Genomic DNA, 27,519 nt, shown 5'->3' on the forward strand with positions numbered 1-27,519 from the left:
ATCAACATTGTTCTACTTTATGGTAGCATGTTGTTGGTTTAGATATGTTGTAGTAGATCTTGTTTGTGTCCCTAAATGTTGCTAGAGAACCCTTCACAACCCATAAATTGTCCTAGGAGGGAAACCTACCTCCAAACAAATGTGTGGACTCTTCTGAAAAATGGCTGTTTTTCTCCACAATAACTTTAAAGTCCACTTAGATTTTATTGCTTTGGGAAAATGAACATAGGAAATTTAGTCTAACAAAGTTCTGTGTGATGTCTTATGAAAGGGGAAGTAACTTCTATTTTACAAAATTTCTAAGCTGGGTTTACACACTCATGCTGGCATGCGCACTTCAACAGTTAGAGTTGTATGCATTAGAGTGCTCAGGCTATTGTCACTTCTGTGTCATGCTGAATAAAGAACAGACTGTTGAATCCTCATTAAGTATTTAGTGCTTTTGATTGGCAATGACAAACTGATTTTTTTTTTTTTGGACTGACATTTTATGCTTCATAGGGAATATTAGGTGTTAGTTTGGATATCTTGTTTTATGTCACTCCTCAATTCTTTAGTAAAATTTTGTTGTTTCCTTAACTCTTCTTTATATGACTTTGGTCTTATCTCCAGATAAGTTTGTTATTCCTCTTCATTTGAATGAGCTAATATACATAACATTCTGTAGCAATCTTTGTTCTGCTCTCTTTTATGTTTCTCATGCATGCTTCCATATATGCTTACCGATTGCAAGATTTCTATTACAAATCTGGATATGAGCACCCTATATTTGGCCACTTAAGGAGATCCAGAGTAATCTCCTATTGTGCTCAAGGTAAACTTTTGCTATTACAAAGGCTTAGAATACTGTACTTAATTCCCTTAAGTTGTACTGGATGGCTGATAAATCAGCTATCAGATCTGTCGTCTTCACAATCAATGGGAATTGTTTACTTCTGTGGTGCAAAATCCTTTGGCTCTTTGATAGGGAGGGAGAGTAATTACCCTTTCTTCACATGTGGTAGGACAACTAGTCTCATGTTAAAGTAAAATCAGGGCTGTAGATTCTCACTGTCTTGTCAAGAGACACAATCTGTATTTCCACAAATGAAAAGCTCTCAAAAGCTACTGGTACTTTGACCTGTTAATCTTAATCAAACAAGCATCCTTTATTTGTGGAATTTGAGCTATGTTCTGCTGGGTTTTGATTGCTTTATGGTTTGGTTTTGTGGTTTGGTTTTTTGTTTTTCTTTTTGGGTTTTGTTTTGGTTTTTTGTGCTTATCAGTTCTTTTCTGGAGTCTGGTTACTCTGTGCTTGTAACTGTGTGGAATACCAGCTGAGTCCTGAACTATTGTCCAGGGTTCTTCTGTACAGCAGGTCACAAAGAGCTTAAGCTACTGATAAATACCATTTCATTTTTGACCCGCTCCTCAAAATGCAGTAAGAAATATGAATATATGCTAAGATTCCCTGAACTTGGAGATAGTTTCCTTATTTGTTCACAATACATCCTAAGAATTGCCTGTGCAATGTAAGTGGGTATTGTACAAATATATTAGAATTTAATTCCATAAGTAAATCTGTCTTTAATGGAGGAGGAAATCTTGTATGTTGCATCTTATACACTACTGCAATTCTACTGGCATATGGTGAGATTGTCCACCATTTACAATTGTTATTGATCATCTTGCTGCTGCATTCTTGGCTTTATAAGGAAATGTTTGGAATCAAATGATTTTTGTGTAAGAAAAGCCATCTGATTAATGAGATTATTACATTCTTACCACTTAATATCCTGAAACAGAGAGATGACACTGTCTTTTCTGCCCTTGTAGATAATCTGTGGAGCGCCTACTCAGAAAAAGGATCAATACTTGAGAAAAAAAATCAGGCATCAGTTGCTGGATCAGAAGAGACAAAAATGGGTGGACTCCCTTATGTTTTTACAGACATCATGACCTACTTCACAATGCTTGTAGGGATTTATTTCCCATCTGTGACAGGTAGATACAACTATTTTTCTTGTTTGAGGATATGTGTACCTATACCTGAAAAAAAGACTTTGTATGTGTATTTTTATTGATGAAAAATGATATTGCTAGTCTGTATGTCCCAAACTTTATGTACCTAAAACTTTCAGATGCTAGAGGGACATAGCTGCTGGCTGGTTATTTTAAGAGATTATGGGACTTAGAAAAATAGCACTTAGCTCATTGTTTATTCTGGAAAGAAAACAAAAGCTTCATGTGTTACTAAATGCTTATTCAAAAGAAGACACATACCTTTATAATATTTTAATCTTCAAATGCATGAGAGAACAGTTGAGTATTAAGATGATTGCTTCAGGTTTTCAAGATGTGAACCACCTGTGATTTGCGTTCCATTTATTTATTTATTTTATTTATTTTTCAGTTGTAACCAGTAAAGACTTTTTTGTCAAGCTTAAAGGTTAGATTAGTTGTATATAATTTTCTTCAGGTCACATTTGACTGAAATAACCAGAGAAATTTTTCTTCAGAAGTCCCAGCTCAGGCGATAGTGCTATGAAGAAGCAACACAGAATTCCAATATAAGTTGCTACTAGAATACCAGGCAGAGGTGTCCCTTTATATTCTTGTCCCCTACTGTTCCTGTTTTTCTACTTCAGGCTCTTTTATCAATATCTCATTGTATCTGAGCCTGTGGTTAGGATTTCATTGCATGGAGTAGATAATGCTTTTGCATTGGAACATCTTGACATCAGCTCCCCTGGATTTCCCTCCAATAGTGGTCAGGGAAATTCTAAGAAAGATGGCAGAATTACTCAGTTATTGTATGATTTATCACTCCTGTCATGGTACATGTATATGTTCCTATTTGAATAAAAATATTTTCTAACATGTGGCTTCCTCACAATTCTTCTTGTACTTCCTGCCTGCTCATTTCTTTTTTGTTTCTATATTTTTATTATTGAGTTTATTGATTTGCTTGCGTATCTTACTAAGTATGGTCTGTTTAGTAGAAAGTTAGTACATTTGGTCACACTGGCTAAAATAGCTAAATCCCCATTAGTTTATAACATCCATCCCTGACAATTAATATTTCCACATTTTAAAAACAATAGTGAAGTTATATTTGATTTTTTTCATTTTTTTAAATGATTTTCCTGAGCTTTCTGGAATTTGTTCAGTCAACAATGGGTGGTAACACATTTCTGATTAAAATATAAATAAATTGAAGATTTGTGAAGGGTTATAATAAATTTCCATAACCTGCTTCATTGGTAATAATAAGTTATGTCAGGCTTAAAGTTAAATGTTCCTATTCTATTTTTTATTTAAATTGAATTAGTATTAACTCTTTTTGACTTCTAAATTGGGTTTCTTTTTAAGGTATTATGGCAGGTTCAAACAGATCTGGAGATCTTAAGGATGCTCAGAAATCTATTCCTACTGGAACAATTTTGGCTATTTCAACTACATCTCTTATTTGTATCCTTTATGCTGTGAACTGTTTTTTTTCCCAGTGCACATTCTGTAGGTATAACAGTATAATTTTTATTGAAAAGTCATTAGAGTTGCCCAAGTATAAAATGAATGAAATATAAACTGAAAAGAAATATTTTATTTGTCTAAAGTATATTATTTATATTATTAAAATATATCAAATTTTACTTAGCTAAATATTTATATATTCTAGTGCTTCAAATTCCAAGATATAATTGATGTTTTTATTTAAGTGATGTAGAGACTTTTAGCACCATGCTTCAGTTGGCAGATGGCTTTGTTATACCCAGTATAACCAGTAGAAGTGTTAAAGCAAACTGCAAGCAATAGAAATTGCTAGTACTTCAATACCTGGAAAGAACAAATACTTACTTGTATAAAAAAATCTGTTCTGTTGCATGATATATGAATTGGCCTCTTCCAATACTTCCAATACAAATCAATTGTGCATTGAATGCAGTTGTAGATAACATAAACTAATAAGTTGAATCAGGCAAGAATTAAAAAAGCAACAACAACAACAAAAAAAACCCACAAAAACCCCAAACAAACAAACAAAAACAAACAACAACAAAAACCAGAACAAACAAAACAACAAATAAACCCCCACATCATTATCATGGACACTTCAATTTCATTCCTAGGTGAAAAATATTTTTTCTTGCTCTATAGATATGATTACTTATAGTATAATCTTCCTTCAGTCTCAGTAATAGATCTCTCCTGTATAGTGTTGTTTGGTGCCTGTATAGAAGGAGTGGTATTAAGAGATAAGTAAGTCGTATTCAACTCTTAATTTTACAGTGAGTATGTATGATTGTGGGTTATGGTAATAGGGCTCTTCTGGGAAATATGTGATATTTTTCTTTTGCTTAGGTTAAAACTGGAGAGGAAGTCTATCTGTTAAACTGAGATGGCTGAACAAACTGGTCAGGTTATCAGGCTGTATCTCTTCAAGAAGTAGAAGGATAATCTAAAATGCTTGAATTGGAACTGTCCCTAATAAAATGTTGTTTGAAAGAAAATAATGATTAGTATTTGCAGACCTGATGTGTGGGGGTGAAGGGAGTGGGAATACTTTGGAAGAAGTAGTATGTTCCTGAGAAACAAAGACAGAAAAAGACTTTTGACAGTTAAATGTCAAGGAGTGTTCATGAGAAGGACTACAGTGCACCATTAGGCCCACAATTTACCCTGGATGTATGACTATTTTTTTGTTTTGTTTTAAAATATCAATTGTAGGCCAGGAGTCACATCAGTTTTCACCCATGTAGTTGCCTGAGGATATTTGAGGCATAATATGAAGCATGAAGAGAATAAGTGTATAAGCATAAGACAAGCATTAACAGAATCTCCAGATTTTGATTAATTTTTACCTTGGGAAAAGTTTAGTTGGCTAAGGTGAATCTGTTGGTAGCTTTCTCATTTATTTCCTTGCTGGTGTCTGGTTCTCTTTTCTACTAAGGCCCAAGTTTGCTTTTGGTGATGAAGCAGTGGCATTGGGGTATTGTTTCTTGATGGAGATGATGCCGCAGCAGCTTATTTCAAAAGAATCTTTTAACTCATGGTTTTCCTTCTAGACTAAAAGCTGGATTCTCATCACAGCTAATACTAGAAGTGGCAGGAGATCATTTTTACTTCAAAATGGTATTGCTGTATCAGTGAAAATCTCCGTTTTCTTTTTCTTCAAAATACATATACAAACTGAGTAAAGCTGATGCTTATGAAATAGTAAACGAATTCTGAAATTCTGAAGTATAAAGTAATGCAGAGCCAACATCTATAATCAGAGTTCTGAAAGTAATGTATTTGACATGTATTGGGGGAGGATGGTGGAATTTTGCAAGCTCTGAGTACAGGTGATCTGTCACTAGGGCAGGATGCATTGTAGCAAAAGCATTAAAACCATGTTCTTCCATTTACAGTGCTGCCAGTTCTTGGCTGAAATCCAGCATAACAGTAAAATGTATGGATTTTGGTCCAGTTTAAAGTTTGTTTTTTTAATTATGTATTATCATATCTGACATGGGAAAAAGAATGTTGTACATCTTTCTGTGTTTGTCTTTCACCTTTACAAATTGTTCCTACCCATCATTAATTAGAACATAGATATTAGAATTTCAATTAAGAATGAACATTCAGTTGTATAAATGTCATCACAGAAGCATATTTTTTTTTTCTCCTGTATTTTTAAAGGCTGTGTTCTCCCATTTTACCATATGCTGAAAACAGTATGTAGCTATGCATCAAGCTTGGGCATATACAAGAATTTGAACACTGGCTTATTATATTAACCTGGTTACTATGTTTCTTGACCCTATTTAAGAGCAGGTCTGAAAAGAGAGAAAGCATTTCATTTTTCTTAGTCTGTAGCTGTTTCTTTTCTCTGTTTATTTTGAAGAACCTGAAAACATGGAGAAAAATAAACTATGTTATCACAGTGTAGCACCTCTTACTAACTTCTACCTGCTTGCTTACTGTAGTAATTGAAAAATTACATCAGGTAGGATGACAGTCAGAATGTATGTGGATAACTTGAAATGGTTGTCTAGCAGTCTCTGTATTTATTTATCCATATATCAGTTTCACACTATTGAAAGGAAAGGTTAATACTTTGTTTTGCAAACCTCATACTTATGCCCCAGGATATACCTGTATTGCTTGTAGAACAGACTTCTGCAATCTAGTTCCTAGTAGTCACAAGGCTCTAAAAATGCATATGTAAATACTTTTGCTGTTGCTGTTGATTCTGTAAAGTTTGCCAGGATACCTAATAATTGCTGCATGTCCGCTTAGAGGCAGCACTTGTAATACATCAATTAAATGTTTTCTTTAAAACAGCAGATTAAAGATAATTGGTTGGGAAATCCTATAGCACATACTGTGATGTGGTGTTTATTGTTGAAAAGTGTTGTTCAAAAAGCTTGAAACATGGAGAGTGAAGCTATAGTAAAATTTATTTTAATGCTTACTGGTTTTATTTTTCTCTTCCCCCTTCCCTCCCTCCTTCCCTAAGGTTTGGAGAAGCAGTTAATGGAAATCTAGTGGTTGCCACACTGGCCTGGCCTTCACCATGGGTTATTGTGATTGGTTCATTCTTTTCAACGTGTGGTGCTGGTCTCCAGAGTCTCACTGGTGCACCCCGTCTGTTGCAGGCCATTGCAAGAGATGGCATTGTACCGTTCATTCAAGTGAGATTTTCTTTTCTTTATAGTTCTTCAAGTATGGCTTACATTATGACAAAAAAATACCCCAATGCATTACTTCTGAAATTCCTGTAGAACTGTGAGGAAAAGATTTGGAGCTTGGTTCTCATTGTGTGTAATAATAAATCAAGCTATTGTAGGACAAAGTTTGAACTTAGATTTCTGTGCAGTGCGGTTTAATTATTTTTGTTCTTACACATAAAAGTTAGTGGTTCAAAAATAACAATGAGTTTTCTATAAATGGCAATAAAAGATCTAAGAAGCAACTAACAACTGAATTTCTTGACACCAGGCCATGTTCACAACTTGTATGTGTGAACAGAATTAGTTTAACTGGTTTAATCTCACTATGGAACTGCATGTTACTACTTGTATCGTACAGATACAATTCTAATTTTTATTCATTTTTGTAAGCTAAATTAAGTCAAAGATGTAACACTAGAATTCTGTCTCATTATTCCAGACATTAAGATTGTTCTGGCATCCTTGTGCATATTTTAAAAACAAGTAGATCAGATTTTTCTTAAAGGAAATGAGTAAGGGAGCTGGCAAACAAAGAAAATAAGAGAAATCTTACTGGGACAAATTTAACACAATTGCTGGGCTGCAGCTGTAAAAATCAGACAGCTGGACTCATCAAAAATAAATTTTAAATTCTAAATGTCTAGAGAGCAATGCTGTGATTTCTGTTGTTTTTGAGTTTGACAGCTTACCTCAAATTGAGTAGACTACAGTTGCACAGCACAATGAAAAACTATCAAGAACAGTTCCAAGCGTAAAAAGAAAGATTATGTCTGAGTAACTATGTATATTTTGGAAACAGAGTTAGGGGACAGCTGTCAAATTTAGCACACAGAAATTGCAGATAGCACAGATACTGAAGGTAGCTAGGGCTGAATTTTGGACAATAGGCTCTTCTGTATGGAGAGAGTCCTGGACATTATTTGAAATACTTGTTTGTTTGTATATAACTCTTTGGCAGGTTAATAAAATTATTTTGATACCTAAGTTATGTGACCAAACTTAAGTTTGAGTATTTCCTACTATACCCACACTTACCTCTGGAGTCTTGATGTGCTCTAGGTCATTTTCTCATATCTGTGGTCAGTGTAGTATGTTGTGTTAAAAATGAGCTATTACTCTTAGTGAATAACTCAAGACTCTATTCAGAAATATCTATAATCTATCTTCAGTGAGGGCTGGGTATAGAATAGCAGTAGCTTTGTTTGGTTCCTGAGTTTGGGGAAGTCAACACTCTGTGTGACTTGAGGAGAAAATTCCTCAGCTAGGATGTGCCTAGGACTATTATGAATGACAGGGTAGCCAAAGAATTTGAGTGAGGTTGTGGGGGAAACATCTGAGAGGCAAGAAGATGTGCAGAATATGTGGGAATAGGAAAATAAGAAAGGGAGAGGACTTGCATGAAGAGAGGGAAGGAGTACACAGGGAATGGGTTAGAGGAGATCGTTGGACAAGCTAAGAAGCAAAATAAAATGGAAGAGGTAATGCTAGTGGCTTTGGGTCAGTTGGCTTTTGTGTGTGTTGAGGTTTGCTTGTGTGTGGTGTTGTTTTGTTGTTGTTTATTCCCCTCCCTGCCCCGAAAGCAGATCATACTGCTGTTGTCAATTTGTTTCTTAGTCTTTAATCACTTGGTCTGTTCTACTGCTGCTGCTTCCCTGGTCTGTCTGACAGTGCTTAGTCTCAGTGGGCCTATATCCCTGGTATTTTCTCTCAGGTCCTTCTCTTCTCTTGGGCTGGAGGGGGAGATGGTCACTGGAAGTGTATGCTAGTATTGGGACTGGGAGCAAGAGCCAGAAGGGTTAATGAATCAAGAAGTAAGACTAAGAAGGACAGCAGCTGCTGCTTCTGCAGCCCCTTTACTGCCTGAATGTTCTACCAGCAGTGCTTGGAGCAGTGTTACTGCTGGTGGGAAGTGCAGCTGCTGTGTCTCTGATTCTACTGGCTTGAGCTGCTCTGTGTCTAAAGTATTGGTAACTTGTTTATTTTTTGCATTTTGCAATCTATCACTGGTATAGTTAGACAGAATTATCCCCAAGGGAAATTACCACATGCAGAATAATTTTTGGTAGGGCTCTATGAAGGATTATGGGCTTATGTAAGTCCTCTTTAAAGATCAGTATTTATGCTCCTAACTACTGAGTTGATGCCTATTTTGTGTGTTACAAAAAAATACTGCACTCAACTATATTGGCTTTTTATAGACTAAGCATAAATATCTGCATGTGGATTTTAAGTTACTTAGGTTTATTTCAACAGTAACTGCAGTAGTACATTTATGTAGTCATTGCTTATTTTAGTAAACATTTTTCATATTGGAAATGGGTGGTTTTTGCAGTTTGGTTGTGGCTTTTTGTAGTATAGATGTCTTCATTTTCCTTTAACTAATGACTATTTTTGGTTCCAGGTAGAGTTAGCTCATTATCTGCACTGTATTTTTTAACTGTGCAATGAACAGCTTTCCCTAATCTTACTGTTTACTTGAATTGAACTCTAGGTATTTGGTCATGGAAAAGCAAATGGAGAACCAACTTGGGCTCTGCTCCTCACTGCTGGTATTTGTGAAATAGGAATTTTGATAGCCTCATTGGACAGTGTAGCACCAATTCTTTCAATGTAAGTATGAGTGTGATGTTTTGTGTTTTTAATTTAAATAGTATTTTATTTTTAAATTAACTAGGTAATGGTTTTTTATTTTAAAATAATATGTGCTAGACTTGGTCTTCTAATAAGTTATATTCCTATTTGATCATGGAGGTAATATGAAACAACAACATATTTTGATGGGAACTGATTTCTAGACACAAAAAACTTTTTCCGTGACAGAGTTGTTGAATGCTAGTAGAAGTATGTTAAGCTTTTAAAAACCTCAGTTTTAAAATTCCTACTGTTTCAGCTCAAGTGCATCTAATAGAGACAGATAAAACAATTTAATGTTTTAGGTTATAAACTGTATCTTACTGACTTTGTCTTGGAGGTTTGTCCCATGTGTCATGGGTTGACCCTGGTGGGCAGCTCAGCCTGACACAGCTGCTCACTCAGTCCTCCGTAGTGCAATGGGAGAGAGAATAAGAAGAGTAAAACTAAGAAAATGTATGGGTTGAGATAAAGACAGTTTAATAGGTAAGGCAGAACCTCTGCATACAAGCAAAGCAAAATAAGGAATGAATTCACTGTCAATAGGCAGATGTTTAGCTGTTTTTAGGAAAGCTTCACCCTATGTAACTGTTACTTGGGAGAACAAACACCATTAAGTCTAGATGTCCCTCCTTCTTTCTTTTTTGCCTGAGCTCTTACTGCTCAGCATGATGTGATATAGTATTGAATATCCCTTTGGTCAGCTGTGCCAGATGTGTCCCCTCCCCAAGACTATTTGCTGGTGGGACAGCAAAGGAAAAAAAAAAGCTTTGATGCCATGTGAGCACTGCTCAGCATCAGCTAAAACATCCCTGTGTTGTCAACAGCGTTTTGGTTACAAACCTGGAACTATGAAGAAAATTAACCCAAAACCAGTATACCATAGTTGTCAGTTATTTGCTACTTTTCCTCTGAAGACATTGCTCTGTATTATGCTAGTACCATGTTTTGAGGCCTAATACTCTACAAGTATTTAGTCTGTGTCTTGTGTTCTATTGACCACTATGAATGTGGTGTATAAGTTCCTACCCTTTTTTGTATTGTCTTCAGCCTTTTGATTCAAATCTGTCTAGTTAATTTCCTATTGGAAAATTCTCTTTTTTTTTTTCTTCACAGGTTTTTCCTTATGTGCTATATGTTTGTAAATCTGGCTTGTGCAGTTCAGACACTTTTACGGACTCCCAACTGGAGACCTCGTTTCAAATATTACCATTGGTAGGGAATATTCTTTCATTCAAAAGAGTTAAAACAAATTACATAGCCCTAAATTGTTGTTTTTCTTGCAATAATAAGATGTCTCCTGACTTAAATGTGGTACAAGATTATTCCTGCTGTGAATATTCTAATAGCGACATTTGTTTTCATGTGTTTGGGATGGGGCTAATAATAGCTGTGATTGTGAAAACATGTGGCTGATGTACAAGGTTTGGGAGGGGGATACAGGATGGCATTTAATGTTACTTATAAGCCAAGAGATCTTCTGAATATGTGAGAAAGAAGATGAAAAAAAAATAATGTCTTGTGTATATATAGATAAGGAGAACAGGTAAAAATGTTCAGCAAGGTTGATATTATTTAACTGTAGTTATGCAAAAAAAAACCAAAAACAAAAACAAAACTTGTACATAAAAATATCTCACTAAATATCAGTTGGTTCTTTAATTATATAATCCTTTTTGTAAAATGTTATACTTCTGACATTGCATTTGATAACTGAAGTAGACAAGTGGGCACTTGACCAAGTCAGTAAAGGTCAATTATATGGAAGTGTGGGTGTGTTCTTAGGTGTGTTTTTTTATTGACTTCAAATATTTCAAACTAAGATTTGGACTATTTTATTGAATGTTAAAAATACATGTATTTATTTAACAGTAATTCTACTGAAAATTTAGTGCTGAAATACCTTGAAGATTGGAGCCTTTAGGAAATAAGCTGGTCTGATTCTAGGATGTAAGAGTTGCTTATTATTTTTCCTTATAAAAAAATGAGTGAAAATGAAATGTCACAGTTTTAGCCCCCAGAATTCTTTTTGAATATGTTCAGTAGGCACTTAATAGTTTGGCACCCAAATTTCCAATTACATCAGTGCCTGTCTCCTAGTCAGTCACCGCAAGAACCTAAAGGTGTTTGCAACATTAAGAAGTAAAATAGGGGATTGCTGGCTTTTTGAGTCTTTTTTGTTTCACCTCCCCAAATAATCTGATTGTGGAACAAGTGTAGTAGGAGAGCTACAAAGTAGCTTAAAAGCCAAGGCAGGTGGATAAGATGGAGGGTAGCAAGAAGAACAGGACGGACCATGGTGAGAAAGAAAAAGCAAAGAGTTGTGACATGGCACCATCAGAGTTTGTAACCATTTGGCAACAATTCTGTTTTTATAATTTTTCCCAGAGAGATCAGTAAGCCAACTGCCTCATTGTGTGACTACATAATCACTTCTAGCCAAAGCAGGTGTTAGAATGCTTGGCTAGAATCAGAATGGGAGTTTTTGAGTAAAAGTGGTGTCTTAGGTTGGCTAAGTCAAGTGTGAAAGAGGGGCTGTTCTTTTAAACAAATTGCATTTCCATAATGTCCCCAGAACAGGTAGAAAGCTCTTCTTTGGTTTAAAAGTGAATGCATTTGGACTCATTTATATGGTGCTAAAGCAGCAAAGTAAAGGAAAGTACCAAACATAAGTTGGGTCAGCCAGCAGTCTTTGTTAATACAGTGAAAGCTAAATCTAATTTGGAAATTGGGTTGAAAGACATCTGAGGTGCTACCAATGACTAAAAGTATTCACAAAACTCCAGTTCTGAGTTGGCTTACATCTATCTTGAGTAAAAGTGTGGGCAAACGAGGCATATATGTACTTTAATCTGGAAATGCTGTATAACTTTTTGAGTTCTCACACATTCTTTCATTGTAGCCTTTGAGTGTTTTCTTGCCTAAGAGGCCATGACAGGAGTAGACAATATAATGGTTTCAAATTTAATTTAAACTAATCAACTATTTTTTCAGGAAGTAATATAATGTTTTTTAGTATTGTTTGAGAATTTTTTTAGCTTAGTTTCAAATCAACAGTAAGTGATAGGAATGTGTTTTGAAACTGACCTTACTTGGTGGTACTGATAGAGTTGCAGAACTGACAAATGTAGTAAATCTATTGTTATATCTAGTTCAGTTGTATTATTTATTTCACACAAAGGTTCAGAATGTAATTTAAAAAAAAAGAGGGGGCAATGTAGTTTTATTGATATAGTAGCTGTGAAATGGCCTTTGAAGGAGGAGGACCTTTCTGGAAGTTAACTTAGATAAGAAATTGAATTTGTGGAATGTTTGCATGCCTATTTAAAAAAATGGAAAAAAATGGTTTTTTTTAGGACTCTATCATTCCTGGGGATGAGTTTATGTCTTGCCTTGATGTTCATTTGCTCTTGGTACTATGCTTTGATTGCCATGCTAATCGCAGGATGTATATACAAATACATAGAATATAGAGGGTAAGACCATATATCTTATTTGTTCTATATTTAATATCTTTAAGCAAAAACTACTTCTGTATAAAAGAAATACAACTGAAGTAATAGAATTAAGAGTATTCTTTGAAAGAAGATAAGATCTCGTCTCTCTTAAGGATTTTAAGTTTTCAGGTTCTAATTTCTCTGGAAGCTCTGTTTGGAACTTCTTGACAGCCAGAGTCAAAATAAGAACCCATAAGGCTGGGAAATTTTCACTTGAGCAGGGATCATGCTGTAAAGTTTTGGTACTTCAGGAACATCACCTTTAAATATCAAGCAGCAACTGTTACAAAACTGCTGCCTTATTGTTAACTTGTGCTAAACACTCGTTTTTGTGGACTTTAGCACTTTTGTGAATGCATTGTACTGAACAGTCCAGAGCATCCATTGAAAACTGACTGTTTTCTGAAGGTTTAAATAATCTTTAAATTGCAACATACTTTGTTGTATGCATTTGACAAGGGACACATACAGAGCCACACCTGTAAGAAATGCTGTGCAAGTAGGAGACATGAAGAGCATGCTTAGTTCATTTAAAAAAATAAAAACAAAACTAACCAAAAACCCCAAAACTAAGCATACCCAAACACTAGATGTAATTATGATCAGTAAGGTATGTGATTTCCCTTTCTAAGGGAAGATATGCAATGCTGAAATAATCTATTCAAGAAAATAGTAATATCTTGGAAAAGGAAACTGAAGTGAGGCCAGTTGTGTTGATAAATAATGAAGCACAGATCTTAAGTGGATCATCTGGTATAAACTGCTCCACCTTGTGGATTCTCCATCTTTTAATATCTCCATTTCCAGATTAGATGTTTTCCTGGGTTGTAAGAGCTCCATTTACTGCGTTAATTCTAAGGAAATTCATTTGCCTGTTTTAGCCAAGAAGTCAGATTGGAGGATAACAGTTCTGTTTGTGTGTATGTAGGTATGCAGACACATAAAATTACATGTACATCCAAATTCATATACAGACTCTACGTATGTTGGCACATAGCCAGCACATCAACCCTGTAGAATGAGGGGGATTTCCCCCCCCCTCCCTCCAGAAACTGAACTTCTCCCTACCTTTACAAATGCAGGGGCTGATTTGGCAGTGGGTAGAAACTCACCCGAAAACGTACAAACTACTGTCTGGAGAAAACCTCAGTTTTTGTTTTAGTTTTTGTATAACTAAATGAAAGGAACTTACATGAATGTTCTGTCTGTTGGGGTGTTGCCATGTTCTGTAATAGCTTTTGAATTCAGTTTGGTTTATGTAATCTAAATTTCAAAAGAATGCTAGAGGTAGCAAAGTTCAGTGAGAATTCATGAATGGAAATAAGAGAGAGGGGAGCGCAAGGGATATGGACTGCTTGCTGTAGTAGAATCCCCACAAAGCAAAATAAAGTTTGAACTTCTTACTTGATTGGCTACTCAGCATATAGCACAGTTTTATATTGGGAGAAAGAGGAGGGGAAAATATAGGGAAATTGAAAGTGATCAGGAGGGCAGACAAAGCTTCATACTCAACCAGGAGAGAAACTGGGAAGGAAAGGAAGTGGAGAAAGCTGTAGTGGTGGTGTTGGAGGGAAGATACAACACACTAATTCATCCAAAGTCATTTCACTTACTCTGCTGCTCTAAAGCAGTTCCTTTTGAGTTGCCCTCATTTATTCATTCTAGTGCTTGAAAACAACTTAAGTAGCTCTCATGATTACAAAAAAACTTTTGAAGTATGAATAAAATAGGCCATAATAAATATTTATAAATACTTAAAAAATAATTTTCTTGAAGCAGTCTTAGATCCCTTTACCTTGGTTAGTCTTCATCCTTGATTTAAATGTTCAAGATGATGTTTTCTCATGCATTCATGTAAAACAGTGTTCAATTTTATGCCCATTATCCTTCACATGAGAAAATGCACTTCATTTGTATAAATAAATGAGATCCTGTTAATTGAATTTCTCTTTTGCACCTTGAAGAGCGGAGAAAGAATGGGGTGATGGCATCCGAGGACTGTCTCTAAATGCAGCTCGTTATGCTTTGCTTCGTGTTGAAGATGGTCCTCCTCACACCAAGAACTGGAGGTAAGTCCAAGGTCACATAATTCTTGAAATATGTAAATCTGGGAATACTGATGGTAAAGCTATGGCCAAAAAAATTAAAGTATTTTAACTTGGGAGTGGCAATGATGTCATTGCAATAGTCTGAATTACCACAATAGAATGCGACTTATGCTCAGCATATAATCAGCTTTGCTAGAAACTTGAGCAAATTAAATCAAACTTAAATCCATGTGGTGTTAATGTGGTTTTCTGAAGTGCAGAAGAATTTTAATGTTTGATTACTTAGAGTTTTTAGATTCCAAAGAACAGTTATCATTGAGTCTCACTGTCTCTATTAGAAGAAACGTGGCAATTTCATAAGTATTCTTTTTGCTATATATGTATAAATATACAGAGGAGACATTATTGTTTACTTTGTTGTGGCAACCTTTTTTACAGAGCTTCATTTAATAGTAATGCTTTCTAAGCTGCTTAGATATCATTAAAACAGTCTCACTTTTGCTGTCCATTTGTATGTAATGGGGTTAGATGTCCACCACTTTTTTTTGCAATATATTCTTTTTACTTGTTAAACAAGCAGTCTTCCTCAAAGCTAAAACAAAAATAAAATAAAATGAAAAGGACACTTGTACGTTGTCACTTGTGATGAATGTAATGCAAATCAGAGCTCTAATCAGCAGAACATACAAGAAATTGTCACTAAGCATGATACTTTAGAGCATTAGGGAACACAATTGAATGGAGAGAGAGGGGAAAAAAATAAATCTGAGGAGGATAACCAAGCATTGAAGAGGTTACCCAGAGTGATATCTCTCTGTGGAGCTTTTCAAAATCGATCTGGATGGAGCTGTAAACAATCTGGTGCACATTCAGTGTTTAACCATTTCAAGTAGCAGGAAAGGTGATAATTTTGATTTAATAATTTTCTTGTTGAAACTTCAATGTAGCTTTTCAGAATGATTGTATGGTGGCTCACTTAGGTGTTCTGTACCTGAACTGTTGTTGCTATTGCAAATCATTATTTTGTTTGGTAGTTGAATGTTTTCCATTGAATTAAGCACTTAATCTGCAATTTTCCAATTATTTCTTGCTTTTCTGTCTGTATATATACGTGTCTAACTTTTTTTTTTGCAGACCCCAACTTTTGGTCTTATTAAACTTGGATAATGAGCAATTGGTGAAACATCCTAGATTACTTTCTTTCACCTCTCAGCTGAAGGCTGGTAAAGGACTTACTATTGTGGGCTCTGTGCTTCAGGGAGTCTACTTGGATAAATGTATAGAAACTCAGAAAGCTGAAGAGGTATGAAAAAGTCATCTTACAAACACTTGGAACTTCTATTAGTATTTACCTGTTGAGTCTGGATAACTCATATCTTGAATTAGAATAGTCTGTTGTAAAGTATTGAATAAACCATTGATTTTTACTATCGACACAAGCAATGATGATATTTAAAGAACAGGTTGACTTGTGTTGCAAAATGTTTTATAGAATTTCCCAATAGGATCAGACAATTCTGATACTTAGATTTTTATTTTCTTTAATATTGGGAGCCCTGGGCTTATAATCAAATTACATTATTGAAAAAGCCAAGTGATTAACTTTTAACAAATTACCTTATAAACAGTTTTATTTAATACCAATCTAACAAATGCAGATGTGTTTGGCATAGTTTCATCCTCTGGAGATGTATACATGGTATTATTTTCTGCATTGTCCTAGAAATACATAGCAGAGCTAGGATTAGGAGCAGTTTTTTTCTAGAATCCCTTCTTGAGATCCTTTACTTTTCTTTCTTCTTTCCTATTGGAAAGAAGACCTGGTAGGAAAAAACAGTAGGTTGTCATGTAATTTAAAATTATATCTAACTGTGCTTACAAAAAGTTAATTTAGTTTGAATGTTTCTTTTTTTTTTTTCCCCTGACAATTTATCAGTATTTAACTGTGCTACCTGATTGGAAATAAATAAGCACTTTTGTGGAAAGCCCTTGAAAATACCTGAACCTAAACTTAAATTGTCCCCTGGAGGAAAAGGGGAGGTTAATAGACTGATCTTCTAAAGATCCACTGTTCATATAGCTTGGACTCAGTGCAAAGCAAGTTTCCCTTTTTGTTCAGTCTCAAACAACTTGTGTACTACTTTGTTTAATCCAGTATTGGGTAACTCGGTATAGATAATTTTGTTTGCTTACCTATGCAAACTCTCCTGCTCCTAAATTTATAGAGTGGGGAAACATTTTTAGAACATACAATGTTTCATGTATTTATTGAATACTGTTGAAAAACCTCTTGCCTTTAGAAAACTACTATAAAGTCTACTCCAAAAGTAGGCTTTGCCCTTTTATCACCCAAATATGGTTAATATCTTCAGTGTTGTTGAAAAAAGTATCAGTTGAAATGTCTCCTGTTTTGATCCAAGTTGTCTTCAAAGCTGTGTAAAAACACCTGTGATTTATTCAAACCTGGAATCTCTAAAATAAGTATTTGGGATGTGGAAATAGACTTAACAAAGCTATTTGTTAAATGGAAATATTTATTTGTTAAATAGAAATAGAAATAGGAATATTTGTTAAATAGAAAAAGGCTAACAGCCCTTTTTCTCCCAGTTTATTTTCTTCCCCTTGGTATTCAGACTTACCCCTAGTGGTTTTTAATGTAACAAAGTATGAAGCCAGATAGCCTAGCTGATATCATGTAAAAAGGCTCCAGGAGAGCAATTAGCTTAAAAGCATGATGGAAAATGTCTAGCAGTGATATATTGTGAAAGTAATGGTTATTAAGGTTTTATTATCAACATGTGTGAGTAGAAATCAACACTAAGAACACAATCACACCTCTGAAATAAAACAAATAAAACCTTTTAAACAGTAACTGGTTACCTATGAGGATTTGAAATCTTACCTACAGTTGGTTTAACTTGAAGTCAATTACATTTTTGAGAGATGGAACAAGAATGAATTTAAGGGAAACTTGACTTGCTGGAGAACTCCAAGATTAGACCTGGTATTTAAGGAAACTATTGCAATTAACATCAAAATAAAGATGAATTTTAAATGTTTGAGTTTCTGGAGGCCTCATTGGTTTTGGAAGATTTCAACTAGAAGACATTTCTTGAAGACTTGTAAGAAAACAAGATTTCTTCTGTCTTTTTAAAAGAAAAATCTGTTTCAATTGATAGGCCTTTGCAGATACTGCTTGCACAGACAGATTTGCTAGCTTTGCTACCAAATTCTCTGAACTTTTTTTTCCTCTGCTAAACAGAATTTCTGATGTGAAGCCACACTGAGCCAGTGTGATCAAATCTGTTCCTGGTGGTTTTTGATAGGAATTTTGGTGCTTCCAAAATTCTAGATTTTAGTGTGCTGTCTCTTTTTCTGAAAATGTGCTGATCTTCCACACAAGTCATTGATATTGACAGGATTTTTAAAGTCATGCCATCAAAACATAAAAAAATGCCTAGGCTGGTCTTCCCTAGCCAACCGTTGATACCGTTGATACCGTTGATACCGTTGATACCGTTGATACCGTTGATACCGTTGATACCGTTGATACCGTTGATACCGTTGATACCGTTGATACCGTTGATACCGTTGATACCGTTGATACCGTTGATACCGTTGATACCGTTGATACCATTGATACCATTTTGAATGCTGCTTTAAAATTACTTGGTTATGAGTCTGGGTGTTTGTCAGAGTTTAAATGAAGGTGAGCCATTTTGAAATTAAAGGGTTGTGGGTGGTTTAATCTAATCAGTTTTTCTTGTTATTCAACCAGTGATTCCAGTGGTCTCCTGCTATTTTTACTTGTCAGGAGCTGATAAATAAACAATCAGCTTCTCAGTGTCAAAGTTGTTTAAGCAGCTTTGGAAGCCTCTTCTTTTAAAGACCTTGCCATCACGTTTTTCCAGACTCTCCCAATACTAAAATAAAAAACTTGTCATTCCAAACATATAATGCTTTGTCAGTCAACAGTTTTGACTTTACCTGAAGCGGTGTTACTTATCTTTGTCAATATGGTTTTACTTGTGTCTTGTTCATCCTTATTTGGAAGAGAAGAGGTACAGGGAGCCCTGTACCCCTGAGACCCCAGATGAAGCCAGGTCAATGGAGGAGTTTGCTTTAGTCGATGAGGACTGGGTTAGGGAGCAATTAAATAGTCTGGACATCCATAAATCCATGGGTCCAGATGGGATGCATCTGCAGGTGCTGAGGGAGCTGGCTGAAGTCATTGCTGGACCGCTCTCCATCATCTTTGCCAAGTCTTGGGAAATGGGAGAGGTGCCTGAGGGTTGGAGGAAAGCAAATGTCACTCCAGTCTTCAAAAAGGGCAAGAAGGAGGACCCGGGTAATTATAGACTGGTCAGCCCCACCTCTGTCCCTGGGAAAGTAATGGAACAGCTTATCCTTGGTGCCATCTCAAGGCATATCAAGGATAAGAGGGTTATTAGGGGCAGTCAGCATGGCTTTACTAAGGGTAAGTCATGCTTGACCAACCTCATAGCCTTTTATGAGAATGTAACAAGGTGGATGGATGATGGCAGAGTGGTGGATGTGGTCTACCTTGACTTCAGTAAAGCCTTTGACACAGTCTCCCACAGCATCCTCACAGCTAAGTTGAGGAGGTGTGGTCTAGACAATAGAGTAGTGAGGTGGGTTACAAACTGGCTGAAGGAGAGAAGCCAGAGAGTGGTAGTCAATGGTATGGAGTCTAGTTGGAGGCCAGTATCTAGTGGAGTGCCTCAGGGGTCAGAACTGGGGCCAGTATTATTCAATATATTCATTAATGATTTAGACAAGCAAGTTTGCTGATGACACTAAGCTGGGAGGAGTGGCTGACACGCCAGAAGGCTGTGCTGCCATCCAGCGAGACCTGGACAAACTGGAGAGTTGGGTGGGGAATAACCTAATGAAATTTAACAAGGGGAAGTGTAGAGTCCTGCATCTGGGCAGGAACAACCCCAGGTTCCAGTATAAGTTGGGAAATTACATATTAGAGAGCAGTGTAGGGGAAAGGGACCTGGGGGTCCTGGTGGACAACAGGATGACCATGAGCCAGCACGGTGCCCTTGTGGCCAGGAAGGCCAGTGGCATCCTGGGGTGTATTACAAGGGGGTTGGTTAGTAGATCGAGAGAGGTTCTCCTTCCCCTCTACTCTGCCCTGGTGAGACCACATCTGGAATATTATGTCCAGTTCTGGGCCCCTCAGTTCAAGAAGGACAGGGAACTGCTGGAGAGGGTCCAGTGTAGGGCAACAAAGATGATTAAGGGAGTGGAGCACCTCCCTTATGAGGAAAGGCTGAGAGAGCTTTGTCTCTTTAGTTTGGAGAAGAGGAGACTGAGGGGTGACCTTATTAATGTTTATAAATATATAAAGGGTGAGTGCCATGAGGATGCAGCCAGGCTCTTCTCATTGGCAAACAATGATAGGACAAGGGGTAATGGGATCAAGCTGGAACACAAGAGGTTCCACTTAAATTTGAGAAAAAAATTCTTCTCAGTGAGGGTGACAGAGCACTGGAACAGGCTGCCCAGGGAGGTTGTGGAGTCTCTTTCTCTGGAGACATTCAAAACCCACCTGGACATGTTCCTGTGTGACCTCACCTAGGCGTTCCTGCTCCAGTAGGGGGATTGGACTAGATGATCTTTTGAGGTCCCTTCCAATCCCAAACATACTGTGATAAAAGGCTGAATAATGAAAGTAATGAAAAACCTGTGTGTGCCTTTTGGGGAGGTGGGTGTTTTGGGTTTTTGTTTTCATAAAATCGTGTTGCCTCTTTTGGAATTAGCAGTTTCTTGACGTTGGTTGTATATTGTAGCTAACATTTTGCACTTACCTAGTGCTGTTACTCCTTATGGTATTTATTACCAGTGTTGATGACTGTAATCTTCATTTTGCAGAATGTTAAGGCCTTAATGGGAGTAGAAAAGACTAAAGGATTTTGCCAGATTGTGGTGTCTCCCAATTTCAGAGATGGAATATCCTATTTAATTCAGTCAGCTGGTCTAGGAGGGATGAAGCACAACACAGTCCTGATGGCATGGCCACAGTCATGGAAGCAGACAGAAAATCGTTTCTCGTGGAAAAATTTTGTTGGTATGTTTTTTACTTTCTCCTCTGCATTTGTAATACAACTATGTAACTGATGTATTTGCTGTGTGGAGTAAATGTGACACTGAATGTCTGCTGGACAACTGAATATTTCCCCACATCTGATTTTACATGAAGTGGGTTTTCTCAGCCCTCAGTCACCTCAACCATAGCTTCTCTTATTCTTCTCTCAAGCAGGTTAGTCCCTAAACTCAGGATGTTCTTCTTTTGCCTCAGCAGAATCTGTGAGGATTTAAGTTTTTGAATGTAAAACAAAAGCTGTGACTGAAAGCTGGAAGTTCTTGATCTTGTTTTCCTTTGCAGACACTGTACGAGAAACAACAGCAGCTCAGCAAGCGCTGCTGGTGGCTAAAAACATAGACTTATTTCCAACAAATCAAGAACGTTTTACTGAAGGAAACATAGATGTATGGTGGATTGTTCATGATGGTGGCATGCTGATGTTACTGCCTTTTCTTCTTCGACAGCACAAGGCAAGGACAACAGAAAATGGCTGGGATTTTGTTTTCTAGCAATTAATAGTTCTGAGGGTTTCTAATGAAATACTCTTTCACCTTGGTAGAGTTATGCATAGTGATAGCAACCACTGTTACAAACTGTTATAATGTATCTTTGTGACAGGTTTGGAGAAAATGTAAAATGCGTATCTTCACTGTCGCTCAAATGGATGATAATAGCATTCAAATGAAGAAGGATCTTCAGATGTTCTTGTATCATCTTAGACTGAATGCTGAAGTGGAAGTTGTTGAAATGGTATGTTACTGCTTATTTTAGGTGCAATTGAGACTAAGCTTGGGAAAATAGATTTACTGTTTTTGAAAGTAAGAGATGTTAGCCCAAATATGAGAAGGGAAAGATTGCAGGCTTGCCAAGAACGAAAAGTTTCTTAAAGCAACATTATCATACCATGTCACAATGCTACTGTATGAGACACTGAGCTCAATGGTTTTGACAAGTAGAGTTTTGGTATGTTAGTGCCTACTTTATTTATGAGGACTACTCCATAGAGAGAGTTCATTCAGGAAGGAAATGCTTGATTTATTAGCAGGCACTGAAATGGAAGGCAGAATATGCTTAATCTAATAGTCCATGGCATCCAGCATGAGAGAGGATGGACATATTTGTTTTTCCAACTGCTGTATTAATATCTCCCTGGAATAAGGAATCCCTAGGTCCCCATGGGAGTATTTTGGTTGTTTTGGGCATTGCCAGCCTCTTTAGCAGTGAACAACAAGATGATATAGCTACTGATTCACAAGTCAAGTAGGGATAAAATTAATTTTAACTTTTTTCCATTTTTAAGTACTAGTCATAGACTGCTAAGGACTGAAGCTGTAGTCTATCAACTGGTTCAATACTTAAACTACCACCAGCTCCTGGAATGAACAAAACCTGTCAAAAAGACTTACTGTGTTAGCCATAAAGTGAAATTTAAGGATTGTTTAAATTACAAAAAAAAAAAAGACTTATGAAAAATTTGGTTAGTATTTTGATCTAGAAAGTAAGATAAATCTATTTATTTATTTATTTTAGTTTTGGTGTGGGTGTTTTTTTTTGTTTGTTTGTTGTTTTTTTGGGTTTTTGTGTTTTTTTTTTTTTTTTTTAGAGTACTGAATATAAAAGACTAAAATGCTGTGGCATGTTCTGATGAAAAGATGAACAGAACACCATAAATTGGCGCAGTCTTGGCTGGATTTTTAATGTAAAGATAATATAGGAAGCACAATTTATTCTTATGTGGGTCATATTTAAACCTGAGAATTTTCCAAAAGATAAGAGACATTGATTCAGTGACAACATACATGACCGCCGTAGATTTTTATGTTGTATTTTAGCTTTGCACTGATGTGAGAATAGATGCTGGAGTTTCTTCATAGATGCTTCTATTCATGAACGTTTCTCACTGGTGAAAGGATGATGTGTTATTTTGTGGCTCTAAACAGTTTTTAAGAAACCAAGTGTGCACACATGTTCAGGAGGGCAGCAATGCAGACCCAGTTTAAATAAGCACTTTCAACCCTTTTTCATTTCTGCAACCTACTTGGAAGAAAAAAATGGAAAGTCTGTCCCAAGTACCTCAAATTTAGATAAAAATCACACAGATGTTGCTATAGTAGGATAGTTCATTGTGTGAGATTGTTTGAAGAAGATCTAAGAATGAGGACAGAAATGATTATATCAATTATATGCTTGGGAATACTATGATGTGATAAATACATCCAGGACTGAATGAATGCGGGAACAAATGTGGTATAGTCTAAATGTGGTTCTTTTGAGTAGTACTTCTCTTCTGATGCTTCTAATGCCAATCTCTTGCAGTTTGAAAATGATATTTCTGCATTCACATATGAGAAGACTCTTATGATGGAACAACGATCTCAGATGCTAAAACAGATGCAGCTATCAAAGAATGAAAGGGAAAGAGAGGTAGGGACTTTGGCAAGATGTTCTGTGAAAAAACTGAAAGTAGTATTTCTTGGCTGTGGCTTTTAATCAGTTTCTAACTAGTCAAAAGCTTTTATAGCTGTTTTCCATGTTAGTTTCTCTACAGCAGGTTTCACTTACGAGGTTGTGTGGAAAAAAGAAAAAAGCCTTTTTTATTTGAACATATGTTTACTGTTTTTCTGTCCTTAAGATTAGTACAAGTATTTACTAGCAAAACACTTGTGTCAACATGAAATATATCTAGAACATTTCCAGACTTGGCATGTATCAGTATCTAAGGTTCATGACTACTCAGATTTGTTTGTGCCTTGGTCTTGTTAATTCACACTGTTTTTTAGTTTCTGTGTGACTTTGAATGTTTTATGTGTCAACTAATAGTTTCTGGAGCCAAAATTAGGCTGGCTGACTTATAATTCTATGATATCCAGATAGGAATGCTACATTTGCTGCTCCCCTATACTTACTAGTCCCTAGTGTATTTTGCATGTTGTAGTGACAGGCTTTGTGCAACTGTGCTTTTGTAAGTATTTGTAACTTTTAACTATTTTTTTCTCTTGGCTTGTGCTCCTACCCCTTCATTTACTGTGTTAACTATCCCACTATTATAATCAATTTTTAGTGATGTATTAAATGCTTTGGCTCTGTCACTGTGATTTCCCTCCTAGCCAAATAAGAGATCTCCACTATGTTTAACTGCTCATTCGTAAAATAACAAGATTTTTTTCTTGTGACTTTTTTGTCTACTGATAATTAACTCATTTTATGCCTAAGCCATTTTGGTGTTAATCCTACAAATGCATGCAGTTGGTGTGGTATGTGTTTGTTTTTTCATTTGGCAGGATGTTTTTTGTTGTTTTTTTTTTTAAGGTTCCTAAAGTTGCCTTGTATTGCCACAATAACGTGCTGCTGTAAATCTTCTTTCTTCTTGTCTGTGTCAAAGTAGATTTTTTTTTTTTTTTACTCTGAGCCTGTCTAACATATTTTCAGTAAAAAACCTAGTTATCCTCTACTCCTTACTCAGTATCTTTAAATTTTTCTCATTTCATTATTGAACGGTAGTATTTTTCTAGTGGAGTTGAAGCGATTAATCAATCTGTAGTAGGTTTTCAATGATTTAACTTCCTCATGTATTCTTTAAAAGTAGTCCAAGGACATAAGGCTCTATAGTCTATAGCATATAAATTGCAGTGGAGACAAAACTTCTTCTCCGCTCTGTGAGCTGGTTGGAGTCCGTACTACTTGAGTGTTGGTTACTTGGAAGTTTTCATTCCTTCGCCCTCCTGTGCATGTTTTTATTACTCCCTTTTATCTAAATGTAACCATCATGGTTATAGCTCCAGTCTGTTTCTTCATATCAAGGCAGTGTAAAATCTGAGCTATTAAAAATACCATGGAGTTTATTTCATTATCTGAAGTAAAATCCTTAATAAATCCAAGAACATCTAGTTCTTACTTCCTGCCTTGTCCAAGAATAAAAGCCATATCTGTCTATTTCTGATTGGCATATCTTAATCTACCTTGTTCTTTTGTATTGTTAGGGAAGCTTCTTCACTCTGCGTATCCCAAAGCAGAGACTCAGCATGAATTCCAGAAATTCCTCTAAATTAAATAATTTATAAGGTATAGCATAAAGCAGATTGAGCTGGGTGCCTCTGGAAGTCATACCCCTAGTAAAGACCCTGGCCAAATTATACACTTACAGTCTAAGCTTTTGGCCTCTTGTGTGTCAGTTTAGACCAATTGTAAAATTAATCTGTCTCCTCCTGCTTCATTGGATCCTCTTCATTTTTGTCAGGTGGGCTGTTTATCTCTGTGGGTGGTTGTCTTTTACTGATCAGACAAGGTATCAGTCTAAGTCCTGACCTTCATTTGTTATTTTGCACCTGTAGCTGGGAAGAAAAAATAAGTCCTTGGCATAGCCAAAACCTCTGTTTCTCATCTTCTTTTAGACCCTCCTTCTGTTCCTTTGCTTACCTCTAGGGATGTAGCACTTTTATCCTCTCTCTCGTACAGTCTCTGGGGCCTTTTTGGATTAACAAGTCAGAAAGTTCCAAAGTTCACAGCTGGCAACCAGAGAGAACTCAGTTACTTATGCTAAGCAAGCTCTATATAAGCAGTTTCTAAACAAGCTCTGTAAGAAGCAGTATACCGAATAATTCTGTTAGCTAAGGCAGTCTATTCCCTGATTGTATTTTCATCAGAAAATGTTTAGTTATGCTTTCATTTCCTTTGGAGCTACAAGTTGAGAATATGCACTCAGTGTACCTTTCTTAATCTCATCATCTTGTCTTAAATGAGCTGAGCCATCCCCTTCAGTTTCATGATGACCTCCAAAACATTTTTCTCATTAATATCACTAGTTCAAATTGCCATTGCCTTTATTTCAGTTATCTGTCTCCGGATATTCAAATATAATGCTGATATTCCAACTTTGAATGATACTTATAGTTTTGTTTCCTGTTACCACCAAGGTTAGTATTTTAACCTCACTTCTGTGCTAGTATCTCCTCAAACAAAGTTCAGACCTTCGCAAAGAGGAGAACTTGGTTTTGTATAGCATTTTTTTACTGTTTCCCTCTAGGCATACTCTTATCCCTGAAGAATCACCCTCCCCTCTTCTGTCACTCTTTAAAATGGAACTTTACTTGATCTTCCCCCTGGATTTTCTTGTGGAATTGTGGCACAGGGACCCATTGGATTTTTGTTTCCTTTTTTTGAAAAACTTGGTTGATTTGCTTCTATTTGGGTGTAAATGTAACACGTACCTGCAAAGAGTGAGATCTGAAGACTTGAGTGCAACTGCCAAACATTTGATTCTGACAGTAATGCTGCAAAGACTAAAGAAAATGTAGAACCTCCCTCACTTCCTTCCTGCGCTTCCTGGTGGTTGTTGGCTTCCTTCTCTGACTTCTGAGGCAGGCAGTGATATCATTTCAGCTGTGAAAAGGCAGTCATCCATCTCACCGCTGCTTTGTGTTGGATTGTGCAGCAGATTGCTGCTGCTTGGTAAGATAGGCAAAAATGTGGGTGCATGTAGGCAAGGAGCCTAATTATAGTTTGTGAATTACTGGGAAGCAAGTCAGAGTTTAGAATCAGAAAGCAGCTTTCTCATTTGCTTAATTTTTTTTATACTCTTGATTGTAACTGAATAAAATCAGTTTATCTGAAGCATCACATATATGAAGGGCTGTGAACCTCACAATCGAGTGAGTATTTGAGGTTCCTATGTAGACTAAAGGATTCAATTCACTTCCTCTTTTCATAAATCTCTGTAAAGAGACTTGATAACTAACTGCTTAACATTCCAAAATAGTATATATAAACATATGGCATGTTTGTGAAAAGAAACCAAGATTATAACAAGCTATGATACCAAATCTCATCTATTTAAACAAAGACAATTCTTATTTTGAATGAGATGATCATCTGCTTTTGTCTGTAACAAGCTATGATACCAAATCTCATCTATTTAAACAAAGACAATTCTTCTTTTGAATGAGATGATCATCTGCTTTTGTCTGTAACAAGCTATGATACCAAATCTCATCTATTTAAACAAAGACAATTCTTCTTTTGAATGAGATGATCATCTGCTTTTGTCTGTAACAAGCTATGATACCAAATCTCATCTATTTAAACAAAGACAATTCTTCTTTTGAATGAGATGATCATCTGCTTTTGTCTGTAGACTGGTGGTGGTGGTTTTTTTTGTCATTGGTAACCTTTTTGTCCCAGATTCAGAGCATCACTGATGAGTCTCGAGGCTCAGTCAGAAGAAAAAGCTACTCCAGTCCACAGTCCATTGGCCAAGATGTGCAGGCACTGCTGACTAATGATTGTCAAGAGGAGGAGGTAGTTGGACATAGTACTGGCTAGATATATTTTCCTATTGCAACACTTGAAGTGCCACTATTTCAGACCAAACTACAAAGGAATAACTTGGTTATTCATTGTTATGGAACAATTCTTCATAAATTTTAAATTCAGTATTTTTCTAACTTCATTATCTTACCCTATATTTTTTCTCTAGATGATGCTTCTGTGACATGAACTAAATCCTATTTTTCTCATACTTATTTTCCATAAAATAA

At 36.2% G+C, this 27,519-nt stretch overlaps 1 protein-coding gene across 2 annotated transcripts in view; it reads left to right on the forward strand.

Annotated features, from left to right (window-relative positions):
* Window positions 1-27,519, forward strand: part of SLC12A7 (solute carrier family 12 member 7) — a gene marked incomplete at its 5' end in the record, with an annotated part of 67,889 nt that overhangs the window by 32,886 nt on the left and 7,484 nt on the right. The window contains 14 exons of one of the 2 annotated variants that reach the window (XM_080338957.1): window positions 1,816-1,983; window positions 3,352-3,450; window positions 4,182-4,239; window positions 6,482-6,656; window positions 9,187-9,305; window positions 10,443-10,541; window positions 12,683-12,802; window positions 14,788-14,892; window positions 16,006-16,174; window positions 20,773-20,968; window positions 21,287-21,456; window positions 21,605-21,736; window positions 23,303-23,410; window positions 27,164-27,280. In XM_080338957.1, the coding sequence (XP_080195083.1) occupies window positions 1,816-1,983; window positions 3,352-3,450; window positions 4,182-4,239; window positions 6,482-6,656; window positions 9,187-9,305; window positions 10,443-10,541; window positions 12,683-12,802; window positions 14,788-14,892; window positions 16,006-16,174; window positions 20,773-20,968; window positions 21,287-21,456; window positions 21,605-21,736; window positions 23,303-23,410; window positions 27,164-27,280 (1,835 nt within the window). The remainder of the gene's footprint in view (window positions 1-1,815; window positions 1,984-3,351; window positions 3,451-4,181; window positions 4,240-6,481; window positions 6,657-9,186; window positions 9,306-10,442; window positions 10,542-12,682; window positions 12,803-14,787; window positions 14,893-16,005; window positions 16,175-20,772; window positions 20,969-21,286; window positions 21,457-21,604; window positions 21,737-23,302; window positions 23,411-27,163; window positions 27,281-27,519) is intronic. The other variant, XM_080338958.1, reaches the window with a different exon arrangement.

The sequence above is a fragment of the Nesoenas mayeri genome (genome assembly GCF_963082525.1).
Source record: "Nesoenas mayeri genome assembly, chromosome: 2".
Taxonomy (NCBI): Eukaryota; Metazoa; Chordata; class Aves; order Columbiformes; family Columbidae; genus Nesoenas; species Nesoenas mayeri.